The 15,950-nt window shown below is 38.9% G+C and overlaps 3 protein-coding genes across 5 annotated transcripts; 1 reads left to right on the forward strand and 2 right to left on the reverse strand.

Annotated features, from left to right (window-relative positions):
- The first annotated feature begins 705 nt into the window (after positions 1-705).
- Positions 706-6,143, forward strand: LOC120076107 (L-tryptophan--pyruvate aminotransferase 1-like). The gene is made up of 6 exons (XM_039029885.1): positions 706-791; positions 867-1,170; positions 1,258-1,409; positions 5,292-5,426; positions 5,519-5,820; positions 5,913-6,143. The coding sequence occupies exons 1-6, from the start codon at positions 706-708 to the stop codon at positions 6,104-6,106; spliced, it is 1,173 nt and encodes a 390-aa protein (XP_038885813.1). The 3' UTR covers positions 6,107-6,143.
- Positions 6,144-6,556: 413 nt separating this feature from the next.
- On the reverse strand, positions 6,557-8,298 carry LOC120075930 (protein POOR HOMOLOGOUS SYNAPSIS 1-like). 3 transcript variants are annotated; one of them, XM_039029682.1, is made up of 4 exons: positions 7,952-8,298; positions 7,727-7,843; positions 7,533-7,598; positions 6,557-6,784 (listed from the first exon to the last, which is right to left on the reverse strand). In XM_039029682.1, the coding sequence occupies exons 1-4, from the start codon at positions 8,057-8,059 to the stop codon at positions 6,779-6,781; spliced, it is 297 nt and encodes a 98-aa protein (XP_038885610.1). In that variant the 5' UTR covers positions 8,060-8,298; the 3' UTR covers positions 6,557-6,778. The 3 variants fall into 3 exon arrangements, with proteins under 3 accessions (XP_038885610.1, XP_038885609.1, XP_038885608.1); XM_039029681.1 differs by lacking the exon at positions 6,557-6,784 and having other exon boundaries at positions 6,833-7,598; positions 7,727-7,837; XM_039029680.1 differs by lacking the exon at positions 6,557-6,784 and having other exon boundaries at positions 6,833-7,598.
- A 575-nt stretch (positions 8,299-8,873) lies between these two features.
- LOC120075929 (condensin-2 complex subunit H2) lies at positions 8,874-12,999 on the reverse strand. Its single transcript, XM_039029679.1, has 11 exons — positions 12,509-12,999; positions 12,310-12,409; positions 12,021-12,124; positions 11,798-11,937; positions 11,269-11,683; positions 11,004-11,179; positions 10,758-10,931; positions 10,560-10,655; positions 9,863-9,964; positions 9,594-9,752; positions 8,874-9,459 (listed from the first exon to the last, which is right to left on the reverse strand). The coding sequence occupies exons 1-11, from the start codon at positions 12,687-12,689 to the stop codon at positions 9,223-9,225; spliced, it is 1,884 nt and encodes a 627-aa protein (XP_038885607.1). The 5' UTR covers positions 12,690-12,999; the 3' UTR covers positions 8,874-9,222.
- Positions 13,000-15,950: the final 2,951 nt, after the last annotated feature.

The raw sequence follows: 15,950 nt of genomic DNA on the forward strand, positions 1-15,950 counted from the left end.
TCAAGCCTTCCTCCTCAAACTCTCCCAAGGTCAAAGCAAATCTTGCTTCCAAGCATCCCAGCAAACCTTCACAAGTCACTTCACCGCAGATAATCCTTAGGGAGAAGTTTCGGGGTTACAGTCCTCACTTATGTACCCATGATCACTTCCTTCCTTAACCAATGTGAGATTTTGTTGGCACTCCGAACACTTTACCCATTGAACTAAATTTGAATGACTTGATTGATTTATTTATTTATTTATTTTTGTTAGAATTATATTAAACTAAATTTACATGGTGTAGTTGCAGCTAAGCCTATGAATTTTTTTAATTAACCAAATTGATCAATTTAAATTAGTCTTCATCTTTGAAAATATACATTTACTTTCGTTGCCTTGTTAAATTTTTTTTTTTTTAAAAAAAAAGGATTATCATTTTATTTTTAAATAATGAGTGATAAATTGTAACTGATTATTCCCCTAATAATCTTCAGTCTAATCTTAAACAAACAAAAAAACATGTTTTTTTGTTTTAAAAAGGAGTAAAGTGAATACAATTATTGAAAATCCCAGATGAATGTTGCGTATAAATAGGAGACAAAACCAGAAATAGACACACCCAAAACTTGCACCACCACTTCGGTTAAGTTGTTGATTGTAGCCATTACATTTGGATTTGCTTTCTTCATAGAGAACCAAAAAAAGGAAAAGGATCATTAAGAAATAATGTGTGGAACTGAAAGATCCAGCCATTCCATTGCATGTCTATCTAATGGCTCCAGGGCCAACCTACCCGTCATCGACCTTGATCCGTAATCCCACTTCCTATTAACAATTTCAACTCTTGTCTTTTGTTGTTCAAATTTATTGTGAAATGTTGATGGCAGGGGGAATCCAGCGGTGTTCGAGGAGTACTGGAGGAGGATGGGAGACAAGTGTAGGGTGGACATTCCAGGGTGTGATCTGATGAGCTACAAAGCCCCCACCGGCAATGTTTGCTGGTTTCTGTTGCCGGAACTGGAGGAGGCGATCAGGCGATTGCATCGAGCGGTGGGAAATGCGGTGGTGGATGAACGACATCTGGTGGTTGGGACGGGTTCGACGCAGGTGTTCCAGGCTGCCCTTTATGCACTTTCAACCCCTGCTTCCCACAAACCCATTCATGTGGTTTCTGCTGCTCCTTACTACTCGGTCAGAGGCTACCATACGATCACATTATTTCCTTGTTAATTGAATTCTACTTCCCCTATTAATAAACACATCGACAATGGCTGGCAGAGTTACCCAGAAGAAACAGACTTCTTGTGCTCCAGGCTTTACAAATGGGGAGGGGATGCCAAGGAATACGACGCTGAAAAAAGTGGGGCGTTCATAGAAGTGGTCAACTCCCCAAACAACCCAGACGGCTGCATGCGCCAATCGGTGGTCAAGCACAGTGTCACAATCGCTCTTTCGGAAGCTTCTCTTAGCGATTGTGCGGCACTTGTTCCCGCTCACGAACAAGCCAGCCAACTCGATTACGGACTGCCGATGGCACACCGAGTGCCTCTTGCAACCTCCACCCCCGTTTTAGGGAAAACGGTTTTAGAAAACGGGTTGGAGAAAAGGTTTTCGTTAAGAAGATTTGTGAGTGTGAATAAAAAAGAAAAGATTGTAGTAGACTAGAAAGCAATAAGCAACAACAACGGCTTTATAGAGTACTACTCCGGGTATGAGGAAATGATGGTTAGTCTTATCCCCATATAGTGCATTCTGAAACAAAAAGCCAACTGGCGCTCTTGCATATGCAAAAGGCGAGTGGTCACTTACAATGAAAATGTAAAGAAAGCAAGCTAACTAAACTAATACAATACAGGACATGAAAATATGCTAGAAGGGGTTGGATTGGGCATGCGGCCATGGGCAACAGGCCCTGGACAAGCATGACCGTTACATTCTCCCCACTTAATTGGTGACGTCCCCGTCAACCGACCTTGTTCAAACCTGCGATGGCCGAGCTGCATTCTTCAAGTCTTCGGCCCGCTCCCAACTGATCTCTTCATCGGGGAGATCCTTCCATTTCACAAGAACTCTGTCAGTTCTCGTCTGGGTCTTCCACTACGGCGCGTACGTTTACCCAAGATTTGTGCAACTTCTTTCTCAGCAAAATCTTCATCGTGACTGATATCTCGACGATCGGTGAACTTCCGTGGGTTCATGTGGGGTTTGGACTTAGTCAGCGCCTTAGCATGTCCGCTGTCCATCCTCGGGTTCGGGATGATAGGGCTTCAGGAGGTTCACACCGATGACAGAATGAATCTTCATCCATGAGGGTAACTGAACCCTATATGAGGTTCTCCCGACCTTCTCAATTACCTCCACTGGACCTTCATATTTCCTTACTAGCCGTTGGTCTCTCTGGCCTCGGAACTGAAACTGTCCCGGTCGTAGCTTGATCAGGACCTTGTCCCCAGCTTGAAACTCAAGGCCCTCTGCTTCTTACCAGCCCATTTCTTCACTCTCCTTGATGCTCTTTCTAGGTAGGCGCGAGCTATCTCAGGGGTTTTGCTCCACTCTTTAGTGAAGTTATGTGTCTGAGGACTTTTGCCTGCATAAGGGTGGTCCACCAAGTGTGGCCCGAGTGGCTGTCTGTCGCACACTTCGAGGGCCGCCTTTCCGATCGCGGAACTCTGCTGGATATTGAAGCTAAGCTGAGCCATACCTAACAACTCGTCTGACTGTTTTCGACGCCCAGCCAATTCGGGCGGGGCCATCTGATATGCCTTCCTGGCAGGCGGCTTTGCCCTTGGCAACAACTCGACCTCATGGTCAATCCCCTTCGTGGGGGTAGGGACTTGGGCAAGCTTCTCGGCCTGACGTCCCGATACTCTTCCAAGACAAATAGATCGTCTTGGGGGATCTCCTCTTCAGTGGACTCAACCGATTCTACTGGGATGGTCATGAACGTGGGTTCGTCGTGGGCCGGGCCCCTCTTCAATTGGAGGGCTGAGATCATTCTCACTCCATTTGGCCGCTTGATACTGGCTTGGACTACGGTCGGTGTAGATCTGGTAATGACTAAGCATTTAGCGAGGGGCACTTGTATGACTTTATGTTCAAGTAGGAATTCCATCCCCAGTACCACATCAAAATCATCCATCTTGACAATCACGAAGTCGACGAGGCCCTTCCAGTCTCCTAACTTTACCGGAGTTCTCTTCGCTATCCCGAAATCGGTAGGGCTGCGGAATTCACAGCTTTCATCTTTCCTGCATCTCTTTCCCAATTCAAGTTCAGGCGGCGAGCTTCCGTTTCCGCCATGAAGTTATGGGTAGCCCCAGAGTCAACCATAGTGGTTTTGGCCGATCTTTGGTTGACCCAAGCGTCCACATACATGAGACCTTTCTCTAGTGGCTCCGTCGCCTTTCCCATATTCTTCTGGAGTGCAGACAGAAATTTCAATGCCCCCATCCTGGGATTCTCAATTTCTGCCGCTGGCTCGGTTACCGTTTCCTCTAGTTCGGCCTCGTCTCCGGAGGTAGAGGCTAATGTGGCTTGAAAAGCATTGAACGCGGTTTGATTTGGGCATTCACGCGCCCTGTGTGGCCCTCTACATATGAAATAAGACAGGGGGCGATTGTAATTGTTATGCTGTTGTGGCGGCCCCCGCCAGTTGTTTCCTGATCTCGGTTGGGATGATTTACGGTCCCCCCCCTGTGTTCTTGTCTCCTCCCCCAGGCCTGGGAGGGCTGGAACGGCTGTTTCTGTTTTCCTCATTGAGGAAGTTGATTGCTTCCTCACATCTTGTGAGTCAGTGCTAAGGTCGTATAGTCGTTCAGCTGCCGCATAGGCAGAGGGGAGATTCTGTACTCTCTGTTCATATAGTTTTGCTTTCGCCCACGGTTTCAGCCCCTCCACAAAGCAAAAGACCTTATCTTTTTTGGACATATCTCGTATGTCCAACATGAGTCCTGCAAACTGTTTTACGTAGTCCCTGATGTTACTTGTTTGCTTTAGCTCTCTGAGTTTTCGTCGAGCCAAGATCTCAACATTTTCAGGGAAGAACTGCGAACGAAGTTCTTGTTTCAATCTATCCCAAGTATCAATAGGCAACGTCCTTCCTGTATGTCTGTAAATCGTGATCTCACCACAGTTTTGCATCTTCAATTAGATGCATCGTTGCTATTGTGACTTTCGACTCTTCAGTCACGTGTTTCGTCGCCTTGAATATTGCTCAAGGTCGAAGATAAAATTTTCCAAGGGCCTTCGCTTCTCGCACCCCACAGAAGGGTTTCGGTTCTGGGATTTTATTCGGCTTACTGCCACTGCGCCCCCAGGTGGGGCTGTTTTCCCTACCGCTCGGATGGTGAGATTCACCCTCGCACTCACATCCGCTATCTCGGCTCTGACGACATCCAGGGCCGATCGAGAAGTCTTCAGATAGGTCGGTTACCATCTGAAGTATTGCTTTTTGGGAGCTGTCCAGCTCTTCGACACGCTCCTCTATGTGGGCAACAGAACCCGAGGAGCTATCGCCTCGTTCAAAGTTGCCGGACCGTACTGTTTTGGTCTCGAGGGTCTCTACCTCATCATCAATTCTCTGACGGGTAATCCGTCTAGGCGGCCTACCACCGCATCAATTCCATCGGCTTTCTCGGCAACTTCTTGTAGCCGAGTCTCAAGAAACGAACATTATCTGGGACCTCTCTCAGGTAGAGCATTTGTTCTTCTATCTCTACCAATCTGTCCACATGGGACTTGTTCAAGTTCTTCGTCGCCGACATGATCACTGATCTTCCCTCTATAAGCCAACTTGGCTCTGATACCAACTGTCACAATCGCTCTTTCGGAAGCTTCTCTTAGCGATTGTGCGGCACTTGTTCCCGCTCACGAACAAGCCAGCCAACTCGATTACGGACTGCCGATGGCACAACCGAGTGCCTCTTGCAACCTCCACCCCCGTTTTAGGGAAAAGGTTTTAGAAAACGGGTTGGAGAAAAGGTTTTCGTAAGAAGATTTGTGAGTGTGAATAAAGAAAGAAAGATTGTAGTAGACTAGAAAGCAATAAGCAACAACAACGGCTTTATAGAGTACTACTCCGGGTATGAGGAAATGATGGTTAGTCTTATCCCCATATAGTGCATTCTGAACAAAAAGCCAACTGGCGCCCTTGCATATGCAAAAGGGCGAGTGGTCACTTACAATGAAAATGTAAAGAAAGCAAGCTAACTAAACTAATACAATACCGGACATGAAAATATGCTAGAAGGGGGTTGGATTGGGCATGCGGCCATGGACAACAGGCCCTGGACAAGCATGACCGTTACACACAGCGCCTCCCAAGGCAAGCTCATCCATGACTTCGCCTATTATTGGCCCCAATTCACCCCCATCAATTCTCCTGCCGACCATGATCTTATGTATTTCACTTTCTCCAAATGCACCGGACATGCTGGCTCCCGCATTGGGTCAGTTTCTATTCTTTTATTTTCCCCACAGTTCGTTAATCAAATCATCAACACCAGGTTATTTTATACTGTTTTGTTTATATGTTTTGCAGTTGGGCACTTGTTAAGGACAGAGAGGTGGCAGTAAAAATGACCAAATATATAGAGCTAAACACCCTCGGGGTATCGAAAGATTCACAATTCAGAACAGCAAAGATAATAAAGTTGTTGTGCAATGACTATCAGAAAATTGGGTTGAATTCCTCAAACAACTTCTTTGAGTACGGCAACCGTGTCATGGCGAAAAGATGGAAGAATCTAAGAGATGTAATTGGACGGAGTGATGTTTTTAGTCTCCCGACCTTCGAGAGGCAGTACTGCTGTTTCCTTGGACGTCCTTCACGACCATATCCTGGTAAGTCTCAGGTTTCAATTCTTAATTAAATTTTCGTTTATGAAGACATAAAAACAAGCTGGTTAATTAATGTTTTAATTGAATTTGAACAGCTTTTGCTTGGTTGAAGTGCAAAGAGGAGATAGAGGATTGTGGGAGCTTTCTGAGAGGGTATAATATAGAAGGGCGACACGGGAAGCGTTTTGGAGCTGATGCAAAGTATTTGAGAATAAGCATGCTAAGTAGTGACGATGTTTTTTATGATTTCTTGGACAGGCTTTCCGCCATCCAAACTTTTCAACAATGACAAATCTTTTTTTCATTTTTCATTTTAATGGGTTTGCTCGTTGTAAACCCCAGGATGTTGGGTAGCCCAAAGATTTGTCGTCCATGCTTGGTGGTTTAGTTTATGGCTAGCTACATAGAAATGTCCTATATTAATGGAGAATTTCCCCTCTTATTTCTATAAATTTCTGAGATATAAATACATCATTTTTTCAACATCTTCTCATCATGAACTTGGAGGAAAAAGCTGTTCATAAAAAATTAATTTCTAAATTATGACATCATGCTTTTATCATAAAGATTTAATTGTATAGGGTAAAATTAAATTTTCAACATGAAGAATTTAATGTAAAAATCGTAAAATTAGAACCACATTTTGATATGCATCTAGCTAAATCTACGGGACAAACCTGAAACATGTGTAGCACGACATCCAAACATTTTAAACTCTAATAAGTAATAACCCAAAACATCAGCAGCAATCTTAGGTGAATGATTCAACAATGATGAAGTATAATGGTTCAAATACTCACAAGCCGTAAATTGAAAATTCTCCCCTTTTTTTTCTTTTCCAAAGTCAGTGTGGATATAAATGCACAGTGCCATTGTTTTTGCGTGGCCTTTTATTTATTCTCCGAGAAACAAGTTAATTCCATCTACTTGGTCGCACACTTATCCCTCATCTCAGCATCAATCAATTCTGTTGAGAATCACATGGTGCAAACAAACTTTGAGAGAGAACAATTCAATCACATAAGGAGACTTATCAGCAAATCAGGCCCACAGTATTTATAATTCCGTTCCGTTTATCCATTTTCCAAATTACCAACAAGCAAATCAGGCTAATATTCACAGTTAAACAAACAAAATGTAAACTTAACTCTAGTCTTCCGGGCAAGTTGGAGATGAGACTACAGGAAATGATGATGACCAAAAGTGCTAAACCAAATTTGTATACGAAGGAGTTTACATTGTAATAGCATTTACATTGTTTGACATCTGAGGAGTTTGATAGCATAAAAGTAAATCTAGGAGGCAAGGCTGCAAAGATCGTATCTAAGTGGGTCAAGATGTGCATTGTTTTCCTGAGAACTTGAGTATCTCTCTAGTCTACACGGTATCTCTAAAGGCATTTCAGGGGTCTAGTCTACACGGTATCTCTAAAGGCATTTCACGGTATCTCTAGTCTGCTCAATTTGTCAGAAAAGCTGGGAACGTAAAATACATCAAATCTCTCTGTCACTATAAAAGGACGGTGATGCATTAGAATATTAGAGAATTTTCATTCAGCTGTCGGCAGTCTCTTTGAAGATAATAACTCAGAGTCTGTTGAAATCTGACACCCCAAGTCGTACCTTATGGGTTGTGCATCTCTTGCATTTTTCGACATTTCTTGAAACATGAGAATAGCATAAAACCTTAACATAAAAGGAGTTCATATTAAATACCTTGAGAATGTTCACAACTGAATTAGTTTCCTTGGATGTTGAAAATCTTATGGCAAACTGTTGGATCTGCCAAGACAAAAACAATGCCCTTGTAACTTGTGAGGTTCAACAATTCAAACTCATCCTCAAAAACTACTTCATTTCAAATGGCACCACGTGCATGGAAAAAATCATATGAATATATTACGAATTACCTCATCAGTTGAATCTCTATAACTTTCAAAAATAGTTCTGGTGCCTCTGGGTGGAAAACCAGAGATACAGGACACTTGAGGCCATAAGAAATCCAGCTTGGAAAGATAAGGCTGTTCCTACATCAAGTAATTCAAATAAGTCATGCTTCATCCATAGCAATTAACACATCCAATAATAGAGACCGAGTAATTGATTGGTAGTTTGGCAGAATACTGTTGTATTACACTGAATTCAATATAAGGTGCTGCACTTGAACGGCCAATTAAAGCATAGACAAGAGACCAACTCCTTAGCTGGAGACTAGCATACGATCTGGTTGAATTCGGGGGCATTGATAAGAAAGTACATGAATTTTAGGAAATGCAATAAGAAATCGTTTACACATGAAGGACAGAGTTCGAGGAATATGAAGAAGCGGATATATAATATTCAGTGGAAACAGACATTTCGTATGGAAGCGAATACATAATATTCAGCAGAAACAAACATTTCATATCTGGCAAATTTATACGTACATACAGATTGTGTAGATACATGGAGAGAAAAGTGGAAAGTGAAGATCTCAAGAGGATCTTACCTCCTATATTGCGTGGCAAGAATCAAATCAGAGGTAGAGCAATGTTGGAGGAGTTGCAAGCAAACAGTGGAAGACGAAGAGATCCATGTGTCTCAATGCGAGCGATTTTGGGCGTAGGGAAGGAGAGGATGGAGGTTCTCCGTCGTTGGTGTTTGTGCTACTGGGATAGCAAACAAAGCAAAATAATTGAATTTCCCACTGGTCTCTAATGGCAGCAAATGAAATCTCCCCTTGCTCATTGTTCTGCACCAAACTTTCAAGTCCCGCCATTCATCCCTCTTCCAACAATCCTTCTGCTTTTCAAAATAACCTGCCCATGTACCTATTTGTATTAGTACGCTAAAAAAATGTGGACTAGGGACTCGAACCTCCACCCTAGGAGAATAAGGTGATGCCTTAAAATTATAACTACAAGTGTAAACATTTTTCAAGATTTCAAAAGCCTTTTAAAAAATCGAGCATGAGTGATAGGGAACCTGGAAAACAAGGAGAGGATTTGTGGACAAGCAAGCCCTGCTATCATCTGGAGAGAAGAAGCATAATAATGAAACAAAAAGCAAGAGGAGATGGAAAGAGTAAAATACAAGAATCAATACCAGTGATAATTACATGGTTAAGATATACTTTCCTTTTAATACATCCATTTCCCTCCCATATGATAATTAATAAACAAACCTAAACGAGGGAAAAAGGAATATGTTGAATTACATGGTTAAATTATGTTTTAGTGACACAAGGTACTTTAACACTAATTGCCCCAACAAGAGGTTGGTGCTCAATGCTACAACAAGACATGTTGAATTTCTTTACAACATACAAATAGTCAACTGCACATCAGATATTGTTGTCCAGTAGAAGGTCAATCAACTGGTTCAACAAATCGAGATCTCAGTCTCCTTTTGCATTCAGGAGTGCACTTTATGCCACCAACTTTCCCTTGTTTTGTCTCTTCTTGTCTCTTGTACGAGATTCTTTGAGAGTATTAATTTCACTCTTACATGGGGACACAGACCTCTTTCTTGAGGTTTGATGTCGTGTTTTATCGACTCGTTTCTCATGGCGAATAAGCCTAATGTGGAACGGATTCACAGAAGTATAGCAAATCGACTCCCCATCAACCCCATTCTTTTCCAACTCCACATCTCCATTGTTCACCTGAAAATGACTCGTCAATTACAATTTTCATCCATAACATATAAAATTTTAAAAATCGTTCGTATAAAATCATAAGCTTTCAATTTCTAAATTTCACCAATTTAGGTACTTCTACTGCTTGTTAAGTACATTACCAATTGAAGTAGTGCGGAAAAGCTTCGGGCTACATTGTACTTCTCCTGCCCTTCAACAACATCAGAGAAAGGCATGAGACCTCCTCTGTCAGCTTCAATAGATAATTCTTCAAGAATTGCTTTGCCGTATTCATGAATATCAAATGGAGGGTGTTTGTCCTATCAAAAAAAGACATACTTCTCTCAAACCCACAAAAAAGAAGAAATGGTCATTGGCCATACAGACGACAGAAAAGGAACTGAGGTACAATAACATTAAATATTATTACTTGCTCTTCCAAATTGTGTTCAATATTTTGTTTCCACGTAGAGACTCGAGTCGCCATTTCAGTCTGCTTCTCAGTCTCAGCAATGCTAGCAAGGAGTGCATCCTTTACAGAAAAAATTATAGGTGACTATCTACTGGAAGTATGATATATAAGATTAAAAACAAAAACAGAAAACTAGGCATGATTTGCATCTGAGGATGTCGACTTCCAAGTTTTGCAGCTTTCATTGTTATAATTTCCAAAAGCTCCTGCAAGTCTACCAAATAAAATCATGTGCATACTGTACTAATTTTGAAGGACATTTAAGTGCACAATTCTGCAAAGCTACTTTATAAATCTACTAGAACAAATTCCAGCACTACAAACAAACCAAAACCTAACCATGTGCCATAGCATTTTTTCGAACACAAGTATCATGGGCCACATATATTCTCAGAGTAGTAGGCACAGAGTTAAGAACTTGAACAAGTTATTTTGCTGCTGATCAGTAAACGAGAATACGTTCCACATTTACTCCATAACCAGACAGGATATTCCAGATCAGTAAAAAATGTAAATGAGTATATCCAAGGAAAAGAAGAGTGGAAACAAGAGGAGTTCACTCAATAGAGCAAAATAATAATAATTACAATAATTAAATATCCTGCTAGATTGCAAATAGGTAAAGTGCAGTGACAATTCTGCAGACACCACTTACAAGATGAGAACGACAAAGATCTTCTAGACTTGAACGAGAATCTGGAAATTTAGGTTCATATGCTTCACCATTATCAAAATGAGCTGCGTCATCATGCTACATAAAACCCACGAGTTAACAATCAATAGTGATTCAGAAGAAAATTTAGTCTACAATAAGAATGTGTTGTACTCTACACCATGCTAGAGTTTACTCAACCTTTTCATTCCCATAACATGTAGCCTCGTCCATATACTGATAGTTGGGATCATCAATATCAGGCGGATTGACATCAGGCATTGCATCTTCAAAACCATTATCAATATTGTCATCCTCCACATCAGAAATGGAATCACAACTTCTATGACCTTCATTGACAAGGGAATTTCGCAGCTGTAGTCACAATAGTTAGTGTCGTCGACTATAGGAAATAGTCTATTTCTATCAACATACATAAAACTGTACCTTTTCATATAACAAACCAGAATTGGATTCTTTGTGTGTTTCGAATCCATGTTTCTGCTCTTCCCAAATCTGTGTGAATTCTTGACTAATGGGACCATGTAATTTTGCTATTGGAAACAAAGCCGCTAGAGACTCATTCTTACCAGAATTGTTATAATTCTTTTTAAAAGCTTTAACTGCCATGAGAGAAGAAAAAAAGGGGGAAAACATTAGTTTTAAGCAGAGATTAAAAGGAAATGAATGTAAGTTGAAGTGGGTAAACAACCTTTTCTAAATGGTTTTATTTTTAAATTTCCAGGTTCATGGGGATTCAAAGGCTTCCAAAAATCATCATCATCATCAGAACCATTTGAATCCTCTGGTTCAGAATTACCAACATCCACATGATCTTCATTGGCAAAGTTATCACAAAAAGGAGAAATATGCACGAAGCAATTATTGGCAAGCGGTGATTGCACAGCATGATCACCCTGGGTCTTACGAACAGATGATCTTTGCAGAGTTCCTCCAGAACGTCTAGTTGATGGAGACTGACAACCCTTGCGGGTTGAGCTGCCCCTACACCCAGCATTTTGGCTGCGTTCAAATTTATTACCCTCATTCATAAAATCTTCGAGTGTTTTAACATCAGACAGATCTAAGAGGATAAAGTCTTGGAAAATATTACTAGTGGTGGCCAACTGCATAATTTAAAAAAGAAAAAAAAAATGTTACAATTAATTGTCAAATGATATAAAAGTTTTTTAAAAAAAAGAAAGAAAGAAAGAAAGTTAATTAATTATAGCAACTATTACCAGGTATGAATCTAGCTCCCCATTGTCATCAGATGCATCCAAGCAATCACCCTCAAGAACGACTAAATTTGCAGGAGGCTTCACCGTTTGATGTAACCAAACATCTTCCTTGGTACTCTCCAAGGTATTCTTTGGGTCAACTTCAATAAGCAATAAGCAGATTTGAATCAGAAATCAAAATTCGAAACATCATTCTATATAAGTATTCCACTAGATAAGGTACCTGGCACATCCCCAGAAACCCAATATAAGTTGTTTTCATCCTCAACGATTTTGTGAGAACCATTTTGTTCCGCTTCAATTGAGGTCCCTTCCAAATGATCCTGCCTGTTTGAACAAAGGAGTTACGAAAATATTGAAAGAAAAAGAAAAACAACAACACAGGAGAAGCAATAATTTGCCCCAGTTGAATGACCAGGCAACAAAACCGGTGCCAGTATTCTAATGCGTAATTATCATTTTCCCATAACGAGAACTAACTATAAAAACTAAATTGAATAAAATAATTAAACCTTTTCTCAGATAGGAACTCCAATGCTCGCAAAACTAATGAGTAGAGGTATTCAACCTTGCGACTGTACACTTGAATGGAACCTTGGAGAAGCAGAGCAGCTATAACCTCCAAAAAAAATCCCAAAAAACATAATGCAATCAGAAATATTCAATTTTTTTTACAATTCAAAACACCCAAGACAGTAAAAGTAACCTCACCTTCGGCAAAATTGACATTGTGGTTCTCATCTTCGCCGGACTGTAACTCACCGGAGCAAATCTGCAACAGATATCTCTCGAGGTTCAAGGCGAGGTCGACTTCCCAATTCAACCGAAGGTCACGCTCTGGCTGCAGCATGTGAAAAGCAGCCTCTCCAGTACCGTCTATTTTACTAGTCATCTTGAGATTGAAAATTGAATCCCCCTTTTGCTAAGTTCGCACTTCAACTTCAAATGGATCCCTAGGGCTAACGATTTGACGAAGAAAATAGTCAGTTCTTCCAAGAATACTTCGTCTGCATCTGCCAGTGTAATGAAATTTCCTGGGAAATGGGGTGTGAAAAATGAAGGGAAGAAGAAAATAGTCAGTTCTTCGTCCTTGGCTTCTTGTTCGTAAGCCGATTTGGGACTGAAGATATTCAAATTCGTTCCGTTGGCGGTCGCTCGCAGTGGGAGTCAGTGGAGAGGAAACGTTTCCGATGCGGGAAAGAGTTAGACGGACGAAAGTTTTGGGCTTTCCGGGCTCAAGTATTGGGCCGGATCCTTAGCCCTTTATAAAAGTTTGTGATTTTTACCTTAAAAAACCCCACTATATTTCAAAAATGTATTTAAATTTGATTTTTTTTTCCAAAAAAGACTTTTAGTATTATTTTTTTTGATAAATTTATCGTTTTTTATTGTTTTTATTCTCGATTTTTATATATATTTTTCTATTTTCAAAACTTTCTTAATGATAGAGAAACTAGAAACTATATTTATTATGGAGAGAGATGATTCATTTAATATGATTTTTTTTAGGAAAAAAATGCATTTATTTGTTGAAATTTTTCCCTTTATTTAATTTAATTGAAGAGATAAAATGCATTTAATGAAAATTTGTTCTATTTTTGTTGGTTTCGCATTTTTTTTTTATCGATTCATGGTTATTTAAAATATATCTCATAGTTATTTTTAAATGTAGCTTAGAACATAAATTTTAGAACATATATACAAGCGTGTATATATCATATATCAGATATTCAAAGTAGTCAATAAAAAAAAAATATCTACCATGGTATATAAATCACATATGGACTTAATTTTCAATAAAGAACATATATATAAATCACATATGGACTTGATTTTCAATAAAGAACCTATATATAAGCGTATATATCACAAAACAAGAAATCTAAATACAAAAGTCATCATCGTTTATATAAAATAAATGATTATATATGTCACAGTATATATATCATCATTTATATTAAACCCACACCATTGACCATATCTTCTTGCCTAACTCCTTCAACTGGATTTGCCTAAGTTTGTGCCTGGTGCCGGAAGCTTTAACACATCGTCTCACGTCGTCCATTTGCTCAAGCCCGCGTCGCTGCCGATTGGATCTGCCCAAGTCCATGTCGGATTTGCTCGCGTATGATGCCAGAAGCTTCGCCTCACACCACATCGTCTCACGTCGTTCATCTACAACTACGTTGTCGTCTGCTCGAGCCTGCACCGAAGATTCTCTCTCCCCATACTGTCGTCTACCGCTTGCAACTCACACCGCTGGAAGGAGAAAAAAGAAGGGGGAAAGAGAAAAGAGAGGGAGGAGGAAGAAATGTGTGTGAATTATGGGAGAGGGAATATATAAAATATATTATTGAGGAGAGAATATATACATGGGGAGATAGAATATGCATGTGCATGAAGGAAAAATAAATAAATAAAAACATACATACATACATAGGTGAGGGCTAAATTGTAGATAGCCACTGATATTAGTGAAAATAGGGAGGACAATAGGTAATTTTTGTAAAAAAAAAATGAAATGTTTAAGACTTTAGCGTAATATGTGTCTATTCTTTAGGTTTTTTTATGTAGAAATCCCTAAAAGTTTGGGTGTCCATTTGTAGGTATTTCCGGAATAATTTAGACGTAGACTCTCTACAAAACTTATTTTCATAAATGCCTAAAGTTTTTTATATTTATAATTTAAGAACTTAATTAAAAAAAATAGAATGAAAATATCTTTTTTCATGAGTAGTCGGCACATTTATTGTTATTTATTAGACAAAAATTTTCCATATTTTTCAAGCATTCTTACATTAATTAGGGAAATTACAGTGGGTAACAAAATAAGAAGGTAAAAAAGCAAGCATGTCATATATATATATATATATATATTTGTAGATATGGTAAAAATTCAACTATTAATTTATATTTAATCTATGTGACAATTTTGCCCTTTTTTAATTATTGCCTTATTACTTTTTTTCTATGAAGCACAGACACAGATACGACTATACGATACGAATACGATCGGATACGGCGATTCGCCAATTTCTAAAAAACTAAGATACGGATACGTCTAAGGATGCGTCATTTTTTATATATATTTTTATATATATTTCTAAAAAACGAGGATACTGATACGTTGAAAATACATTTTTTTCTTTAAAAAAACCTAAGATATAGATAAATTTAGCATACAAGTTAATAACAATAGCACAAAATAAAATACAAACACTGAAATACAGTACAAAAAAGCAACATCTAAGATGTTGAAGTACAATAGTTAATAAAATGCAACAGAAAAGTGACTCATATTGCAAAAAAAGGAAAGAAAGAGAATATTAGAGAGAGAAGTATGAAGATAAACAAACAACTTATTGTTGAAGATATTCAAATGCTTTCTATTTTGGTGGACTTTGTGGGGACTCAAATGTGAAGATGGAGATTAGATAATTCTAGTCTAGGGTTTGGTCTGTTATTTATTATTATTATTATTATTTTGTTTCAGACTCGAGTAGTGAGCTTTTTAAATAGGTTGTCTAATTTTAGATTGGGAAAAATTAGATGAGTTACTTGTCTTTTTTCTTAAAAAAAAGTACGCATAGAAATAGATACGTCAAATCGCGTGTCAGATACGTATTTGGAAAGTATTTGAAAGTATAGATACGTTAAATCGTGTGTCAGATACGTATTTTGGAAGTATTTAGAAGTATCGGTATCTGATACGTATCTGATACTGATTCTTTGCCTCAAATGAAGTATCTGTGCTTCATAGTTTTTTTCCCTCCATCTTTCAGCTTTTGGTTGTAGCAGTTATGTACCGATATACATCATTTTATGTCAAATTTTCATCTTCACACTGTATTGTATTTTATTATTGTTTGTTTTCTTTTTTAATTTTGATTTTTTTTGTTCCATTATAGGAAATTTTTGTGTTTCATTTTAATGTTCTATTGTTTGTTTTAGTTTTTATTATTATTTAGGTTTTGACAAATTAAACTATTCTCTTATTTTAAATCAAGATTTAAACAACAATCGACATTTCAAGTGTAGCACTCAATAAATTTAGCAACAATCCATTCAATAACATATTTTGAAGTAAAGCAAGTATATTTCATTTATATAACATGAGTGGTGTATTGAGAAACATTTTTTAAGCAAGTTAGAA

This window comes from Benincasa hispida, chromosome 4 (genome assembly GCF_009727055.1).
Source record: "Benincasa hispida cultivar B227 chromosome 4, ASM972705v1, whole genome shotgun sequence".
NCBI lineage: Eukaryota > Viridiplantae > Streptophyta > Magnoliopsida > Cucurbitales > Cucurbitaceae > Benincasa > Benincasa hispida.

Coding starts and splice junctions, on each gene's coding strand:
- LOC120076107 (XM_039029885.1), top strand. CDS start 706: ATGTGTGGAACTGAAAGATCCAGCCATTCCATTGCATGTCTATCTAAT. Junction 792..866: donor CCCGTCATCGACCTTGATCC/GTAATCCCACTT, acceptor TGTTGATGGCAG/GGGGAATCCAGCGGTGTTCG. Junction 5,821..5,912: donor TCCTTCACGACCATATCCTG/GTAAGTCTCAGG, acceptor GAATTTGAACAG/CTTTTGCTTGGTTGAAGTGC.
- LOC120075930 (XM_039029680.1), bottom strand. CDS start 8,059: ATGCCCCCGAATTCAACCAGATCGTATGCTAGTCTCCAGCTAAGGAGT. Junction 7,844..7,951: donor CACCTTATATTGAATTCAGT/GTAATACAACAG, acceptor TACTTGATGTAG/GAACAGCCTTATCTTTCCAA. Junction 7,599..7,726: donor ATAGAGATTCAACTGATGAG/GTAATTCGTAAT, acceptor TTGTCTTGGCAG/ATCCAACAGTTTGCCATAAG.
- LOC120075929 (XM_039029679.1), bottom strand. CDS start 12,689: ATGACTAGTAAAATAGACGGTACTGGAGAGGCTGCTTTTCACATGCTG. Junction 12,125..12,309: donor GAGTTCCTATCTGAGAAAAG/GTTTAATTATTT, acceptor TTGTTCAAACAG/GCAGGATCATTTGGAAGGGA. Junction 9,753..9,862: donor AACACAATTTGGAAGAGCAA/GTAATAATATTT, acceptor TTTTTTTGATAG/GACAAACACCCTCCATTTGA.